We start from the raw sequence: 7,856 nt of genomic DNA on the forward strand, positions 1-7,856 counted from the left end.
GGAGCCCTTTTAGAAAAATCGCTTATGAAAATGCCTGCAGTTGTCGGACTCATAGCTCGTAGCTCGTAACCGTGAAGTGTTAACAAGCACTGGCCACATAAATCAGCAGACAGGACCCTTTTCTGGACGGTCCTGAGAAACAATAAAAGCCAAGCCAAACGGCAGCGTCACGTAACAAAAAACCCCAATTGAGCTCAATTTCCTGTGAGTGGCACTCTCCAATTTCTCGGTTTCGGGATGCCAGTGAAAAGGCCGCCAAAGTGGCTAGATTTGTTTCGATAACGCAATCGAAAATCGATGACCCTCCCCCGGCAGCCAAATGTCAAATGCGCTGCAAGGTAATACGACAAATTTCCAAATGTATTTGCCCAAAAGAAATGGGCTCCAGTTTCAGCAAATGACTTTCGAGGCTTCGAGGGTTCGAGGGATGGCGGCCCCTGGATGTTAGATGTTAAATTTAATAAATATCAAAGCAGCATCTCCACGAAATGGGAACTTAATATTTTGTGGGGGTATTAAATGGCTCAGAGCAACGGAAATATGAAGTGTAATCAAATGTTATTTACTTTTCATACTTCTGTGACAATAATCTGAAAAACACGTGTTGGGGCTCCTTCATTAGGACTTTCCAGCATTGTTAAGCCAAATATTGCGTATCCGCCGGGTAAGCCGAGGGCAGCCCAAAAGTATGCAACACGCACACCTTCGCTTTTGTCAAGATGTATTCAAAACAAATTATGTAAATTATTTCGAGCGCTAACAACTCCATTTCAACGTTGCGCGATAGGAATCTGGAATCCGCTCCTCTGCCCCCTGTTCCCTTCCACCACTCCTCAGCATTGTTATAATTGTGGAAAATGTTTTATTAAATGCCGTCCTGCGGGGCTTGCGTCACTTGCCCGAAATGAATGAAATGGGAAAATGGCACGGGGAACAGTGAGCCCGAATGTCTGAGAATTTGTACAAAATTAAGTTGATTAAATGGACTTAGCAGCGCGATTACACGCAAGGCTGCCCTGGCGGGTCGGGACTGCTCCGCTTTTCTTTTGGGTTTCCTAACATCCAACACCCACACGCACTCACACACACACATTTCACTGGGCGAACATTTTTCATTCTTTCTCGGAATTCATGGCTGTCGCTTTATCGAAAGTAGAGGACGGGCAGCAAAACTTTGACCATTGAAATCTCAGTCTCGTGGGAACAGTCGGCTTTAGTCTCGTTAAATGCCGCATGATTAACGCTTTGCTCTACAAGACAATTGATAAAGAACGGAAGAGCCGAGAGCCGGGTGCCAGGACCTCAAGGAGCTTTAAGCCGTGTCGGGCATCAAAAGGAATTACATTCCCAAAGAGCCAAGGACTGCAAACAATGGACACTGCAGCTTAAGTAAAGGGTAGCTGACAGGCTTTCCTCCAAACTGGATAACGTGAGGGGATTCTCAAAATTCGATTTTAGTTTCTCATGTCCTAGGATTAAAAAGACAGATAAGCAGTTTTAAAGGCATGAAGTTTGTAGTAGGTTATATTTTCAGTTGTCTGTCCAATTTTAGAAGGGTATTTGGTTTGCTGGTAAGCCTGCTTTCATAATGCTTTTCTTCCGACTCGACAATTAAGGTCTGTGAGGCTGGCCGAAAACGGAAGTGCTCGAGCAGCCATAGAAAAGCAAAGCATTTAATGCAGGACTCACTTTGTTGCCGGGCTTCGAGCTTTCTTTGTTTTTGCGGGCCAAAAAACAAAACAGAAATAAAAGAGAAGAATGGAAAAGGCGCCCCGAAAAAATTACACTGGAGCCATGCTGCGATGGCTGCTGCAGCATTCGCAATGATTAATGTGCTCCTGCACAAAGGAGCCGCATTAATGGGCGGTCAGCGAGGCGTTCCCAGCGACAGCTAGTGGCTTCATTTTAGCAGTAACAGGAAAATCGCTACGGATTCCTTTCACCGCCACGTACACTCCCAGAAAAGGCGGCAGAGGCAGCAAAGGCACCAAAGATTGCAGCACGTCTGGCTAAAAAATCCTGTTTCGGCAATCAGCGACTGGGCCATAAATTAACGCGGCGTATGATTAATATTCGGTGTTACACCATCTAATGGCCAACTCGTGAGCAATTCGAAGTACTCGAGCCGAGCTCCCAGTGTACGATCTTAATTTTGCCGCCTGCTGACGCTTAAATCTTTATTAATATGCATGGTTGGGCCGGAGGATTTTGGTGCAGCTCGTCTCATCCGAGCGCCGGTTGAAAAATGGATTCCATTAGTGCCAGAAAATTTGCTCGCTTGTCCCGGGCAGAGAACAACGAAAACTGGACGGGAACTGCATTGATTTCATGGCGCGTGGCACGTGGCATGTTCTGCCCGCCTGTCATTTATGTTAATGATACAACCGAATTGGCATTGGGCTGCGGTCGGAGCCTGGCTCTATTAATGGACGTGTATAGAAAATCTGTGGAGCGGGCAGACTTTCTCTTCGCTCGGTTTTATGTTAAATGCTCTACATTTTCCAATGGAAATTCCTGCATTTGTTTTCCACTCAGCTCAATTAACGAAATACAAAACCGTTATTTGGGTTACTAATTATAAGCAAACAATGTGCTGGGCTATAAATAATAATTAAATTTATAGAATTTTTGGTAAAAATAGTTTTAGGCATAACATTCTCTTTGCCTTTCCTCTTTAATTAATCCCATTTTAATGAGATATAATACGATAAAACTAAATTAGTTCAGTTAAGCAATACATATTCTCTAAAGTTTATCCAGAAAGTAAAGTAAAGGAAGCTCAGAGCATCTTGTTGACAGAATTATTTCGAAAAATTCTCCTGAACGGTTACTCAGAGCGTGTTAATGCTCGCATCCAGTGAAAGCTGTCACTTAATTGCCGATCGAGTTTACACAGTTCAACAACTCACATAGTTTTCACCGATGTCTGACCATGAATCACCATGGAGCTGATGCACCAGCGGTTCACGTCCACCATCACGGTTTACCCACAGCATCCGGTCCATCGAGTACCGCTCACGAAGGACACCATTCGCCTGCTATGTCGCATCAAGGAGACCATGGTGGTCATGGAGAAACGAAGCACGGGAACCACGTTGGAGAAGGACACGAAATGGTCATGGCCATGTTCTTTCATACCGGCGATACGGAGACCATTCTCTTCAAGTTTTGGCGCACTGAGTCCGCCTTGGCACTGACCTTATCCTGTCTCTTGATTTTTCTGATGGCTGTTCTCTATGAAGGTCTGAAGTTCTTCAGAGAGTGGCTGTATGCGAGGAACCGGAAAAGGAGATTGGCGGGCGGAACGGAACACTACAACCCGCCAAGAAGATACAGAGAGGCCAACTACAACTATAACCAGCCCACATATCCGTCGAGGACAAACCAGCATACTGGAACCCAGATCTACGCCTACCGCCCGAGGTCGGCATCGGTTTCGCAGCTGCCGCCTGCAGCTCATGCTCCTTCGCCCGACCAATCCTCGCTGATGCTCAACCCACCGCATCATCATCATCATCATATCCAACAGAACGACCCGTCCGCTGTAGGAAGCCCTAGGCTGAAGGCCTGGTGCTCCCGGATGCATCTCCTGCAGACCCTCTTGCATGTCCTGCAGGTGTTCATATCCTTCCTGCTGATGCTCGTTTTCATGACCTTCAATGTTTGGCTCTGCGTGGCAGTTTTGCTGGGAGCCGGTTTTGGGTACTACATATTCTGCGCCTTCAAAACCGACGTCCAGGAACACTGCAACTGAATAAAAGCAAAAGAAAAACAGACGAGCTGTCTAGGAGCTCTGCTAATGTGTTTTTCTAATTAAGCCAAGCCGTAAAAATCATAACGGCTCGGGTACCCGGCCTAATTGTTAATGTTTATGGCTCGTAAAACAATGAATGCAGCATCTTCCGCTGGCGAAATTGAGGGGCTTTTGCTGGATGTGGCCTTGTGTGGGAGGCCTATGGCTAACTGGGCGTATGCGCAATCTAGAGGTAGGGTGGAACTGGCAGTTTGTGGAAGGGTGTGCTAGCCCACATGGTTCATGATGAATTATCTTTACATTTTATTTCTTGGTCAGAAATAACATTCCTCAGAACTTCCTTATTTATTTTTCTGAGATCTAAAAATCTTCCAAAATTGGTTTAATAATGTTGGCCACCATCTGTGAGATCTACCTAAGCGTATTGCCGAGTTGCCAACGTAAATTGTGGGCACTCTAACGCTTTTTTCGGATATTTTTGTATCTGTAGCTTTATGGTTCACCCGCATTTACGAGGGCGCCCACATCCTGTGTGTTTTTGATCTCGTATGGCTGCCCAGGTGAGCCAAGGAACTGAGGAGCTAAGGATGCTAATGGATGTTTATTTGGCCGTGTCTGTTGCTTTCATTACGTCGTAATTATGAGGGCGATAAAGCTCCGCCGTGTTTACATTTCGGCACATGGAAACATTGAGGCGGACGCGAAATTGAGATGGAAATGGCATGGAAATGGACGGGCTGCCGCCATTGTTGTCGGTCAGTTATCGGCGCTTCCACTTTCAATTAATATTTTAATAAGCTGACTTTACGCCGTTTTCCAAGCGGATAACGCCATTCGCTTCCTCGCACACGGAGGCTCGCAGCATGAGTTCCTCGCCGGGATGCCTTCGTCAGTTGGCCAAAGGGCAGAAGGCGGATTTAATAATTCACCCACAAACCTTTACGGGCATGTGGGCTCTGAACAGCCCATTTCCAAGTCCCTCGGGGAAAGGACTTGGCCAAATGCATGGCCATCAGCGGAACCGGAAATGCGTCGATGCATAACAGGTGTACACTGTACATGAACGCAACGGCAGTCACAACCCTTATGAGTATGTGGGATGTTCGTTACACGTGTACGATTAAGTAACTTAAAGCATTCTCAAGAAAAACTTGCAAATTTACAATGTCATCTTTGCATTTTCTAATTACAGCCCTCTTCTGATTTGAAACTGTTCTGTGAATAAGAGATTCTAGCAATCAAATGCGATGAATTGCGTAGGACAAGCAATTACCCAACTGGAACTAAGTGAAACTACATTGCTTCCGGGAAAAGCGTCTTTATTTCACAAGTGGCCGGTTAATAGCAAACTCCCTTTACCCCGCTCTCGTTATGGACAGTGAAGCCCAGGTCGTGGAATTGGGCGGGCAAGTAGGCTAGGAAGGTGGACTCTGTCGGCAGGTTGCAGAGATGGGGTTTCATGGCCGAGTAGAAGACCCTTTCCACCTCCATGATGGCTTCGTGGAATCTGTTGGTATGGCGGTGCCTGTGTTTTTTGCCCAACTGCCTCAGCTTGGTGATGTCATTCAAGTTGTCTCCAATGCTAAGAGATGGTATATTCACCAGCTTCGTCCGCATCACCCACCCTAAGTGTTCCATGACTTTCTTATCCTTGGCCAAAATCCTCTCCTTTTCCTTAAAGGAGTAGCGTTTCCCGTAACGCAAACGTATCCATTCGATGAGGTAGGGTACACAATGGACATCGGGCAGGGTGGGCAACACGTACCTCTTGTCCTGGGCCACCTTTTCCAGACCCAGCCTGAGCATCTCCTTCATTAGAGGAATATTTTCAGGATCGTAGAACTCCTGACCGAAATTCAAACGATACTCTTTTTTCTCTAACACCTCTTCATCTCTTTTCCGCCGTAACTTTTCCAGCTCCTTGTGAAAGGTCTTCACATCCTCGGCAAATACCCGCTTTGCTGCTCTGTCCACCAGTGCATCTAGGGAACCCTCTTCCTCCCCATTTAAGGCAGCGCTGAGGTACTGGACATCGTCGTCGATGGCCCGCACAAAGGCCTCCTTCAGACGCACCTTTTCGTCGTCCAAATGAGTCCTATGCAGCGAGCCAAACAACTCACGATAGTTAAACTTCACGTGATTGCTTCCCGGAAATCCCAACTCCACGATCTGAACACTCTTCTTGGGTTCGGGATGAGAAGAAGGACTTGAATCCTCGTCGGGATCCAACTCCTCCTTCTCATCCCCCTTATTGCTGCATAATTCGAGAAACTGCATCAGGCTGCTGGGACGATGCTTTTGAGTTCGCTTCTGGGGTAATCCCTCTTGGGGATTGTAGATGTGGCACTTGGCGCAGCTTACTGGTTCTGGCTTAAAGTCAGGACAGCCTTGTAAGATGGGTATATTCCCCTTTAATAACCTGACCATTATGTCCTGGAATTCGCTCTTTACTTTTCGTTGTGGTGGTATGGGTATGGGAGTGGGTGTGGGTATGGGTTCCTCCTTCATTAGAACGGGTTCTTTGGTAGGTTGCCTTTTACGTTTTCTGGACCTGCTAGAAGACCTGGATCTAGACCTCCCTTTAGATTTGGTTCTAGACTCTGCTCCACCGGTTAACCTTATGCTGCTTCTGGATCTACTCCTGCCTCCATGTATCTTTATGATAGGCTCCTCTGGTGGCCTGTCTGCCTCGAAGGTCTGGCACCTTCCTTCCTCGAAGGTCTGGCACCTTTCTTTCTCGAAATCATCGCATTTAGTTTCGTTTTCCGGGCAACCAAAGGTAAATGACCTAGCGGAACTGCCTCCAAAGAGTTGCTTCCTGGTGGAGGCCAATCTGGCCCTGGCAGCCATGTCCTGGAACCGCTTCAGATAACAGGCGCTCATTTCTTCGAGCTCCTGAATCACGCGCTTTCGCCTCCTTTCCTCCAACCGATTTTTGGCAAATATGAGCTCTTCGCACTTCCTTTTCTTTACCATTTTCAGCTGGACTTTCAGGGAGTTTTCCATCTCCCGGATGTACTGATGATGGGCACACAGGAACTCCACATCGCGGGGTGGCAGTGAGGCCGCCTTAAAGGACTCGAAGATGCTGTTGATCTCCTGGAAGACTATGGACTTACCCACTCGATTGGCCTCGTTCAAGCTGTAGGAGCCAAACCAGCGGGTCCAAAGATAGGACTCGAGGGGTTCCTCATCCATTTCGAGAAGGGAGGCTGGAGTATCGGGATAATCGGACAGCAATCTACGTTCGTTTCGCAGTTGCCCGCCAATCTTCGGTTCTTGAAAGTAAGGAGTCAGAGGTGTTGTGATCTTTGCCTTCCTGGCCAACTCTTTCTGGCGTTCCTCCTCCCTTTCGCTCTTCAATCTTTGGTTTCTTTGCCTTAAGGCCTCGGCCTTGTCTCTATCCGATTGAGAGGAATGTGGCAACGGAAGCCAGCGATCCAGTTCCCTCAGAGTGGGAAACAAATCCAAGCGAAAGATTACCGACAAGATGATCTGTTCGTTGACACTATAGATCACTCCGTGGTTCGGTGTCTTGTAGCACATTTCCATGAGGAACCAGAGGAAGGCCAGATCATTGCCCCGGCTCAGCTTGATCACCAGGTTAAGCGTTTCCAACGACGGGGCGGGATGTAATCCCAATTTCCTCAATATCTTCGCGACCTGGGGGGCCAAATTCTTATCCAAGTTGTCCCTTAAGATATCCGATAAGCTGTGAGCTGCCGCCATCTGGGATTGGGATAGTCCGCGGTACCAGCTGATTTCCCTCTGGATATCTTTGAACCCTTTATTTGGGGCTAGGTGCTCCAGGATGCGGCGCCAGGTGCGCTGGGTGACCACACCCTTATGATTTGCCATTTCGGATTCAATTTGGTGCAAGCAAAATGATAAAAAGACGCGAAGGGGTGCTATAGAAAATTTAATTTCAATTTAGACAGTGTTGTCAAAGTGTAGTTTGTGGAAAAATCATATCAGAAAATGTACAAATAATTTTAATTATGTTTTTTTCGATAGTTTTTCTTAATTTCCTTAAATAGTCAAAAGCTCAAAAGAAATGTTCAGTTCCTATCCTAGAAGGGGTTTCTCAAATGGCCAGTCATCA

General features: G+C 46.9%; 2 protein-coding genes across 2 annotated transcripts; one reads left to right on the top strand and one right to left on the bottom strand.

Moving 5' to 3' along the window:
• The first annotated feature begins 2,910 nt into the window (after positions 1 to 2,910).
• Positions 2,911 to 3,768, top strand: LOC108104220 (high affinity copper uptake protein 1). Its single transcript, XM_017210163.1, has one exon. The coding sequence runs from the start codon at positions 2,933 to 2,935 to the stop codon at positions 3,752 to 3,754; it is 822 nt and encodes a 273-aa protein (XP_017065652.1). The 5' UTR covers positions 2,911 to 2,932; the 3' UTR covers positions 3,755 to 3,768.
• A 1,288-nt stretch (positions 3,769 to 5,056) lies between these two features.
• LOC108104218 lies at positions 5,057 to 7,612 on the bottom strand. Its single transcript, XM_017210161.2, has one exon. It carries the CDS (start codon positions 7,610 to 7,612, stop codon positions 5,093 to 5,095), a length of 2,520 nt encoding a protein of 839 aa, XP_017065650.1. The 3' UTR covers positions 5,057 to 5,092.
• Between the last annotated feature and the right edge of the window lie 244 nt (positions 7,613 to 7,856).

The sequence above is a fragment of the Drosophila eugracilis genome, unplaced genomic scaffold (genome assembly GCF_018153835.1).
Source record: "Drosophila eugracilis isolate 14026-0451.02 unplaced genomic scaffold, ASM1815383v1 contig_670, whole genome shotgun sequence".
Taxonomy (NCBI): domain Eukaryota; kingdom Metazoa; phylum Arthropoda; class Insecta; order Diptera; family Drosophilidae; genus Drosophila; species Drosophila eugracilis.

Bases quoted from the DNA above. Each gene is read 5' to 3' on its own strand.
- LOC108104218 (XM_017210161.2), bottom strand. From the start codon at position 7,612: ATGGCAAATCATAAGGGTGTGGTCACCCAGCGCACCTGGCGCCGCATC.
- LOC108104220 (XM_017210163.1), top strand. From the start codon at position 2,933: ATGAATCACCATGGAGCTGATGCACCAGCGGTTCACGTCCACCATCAC.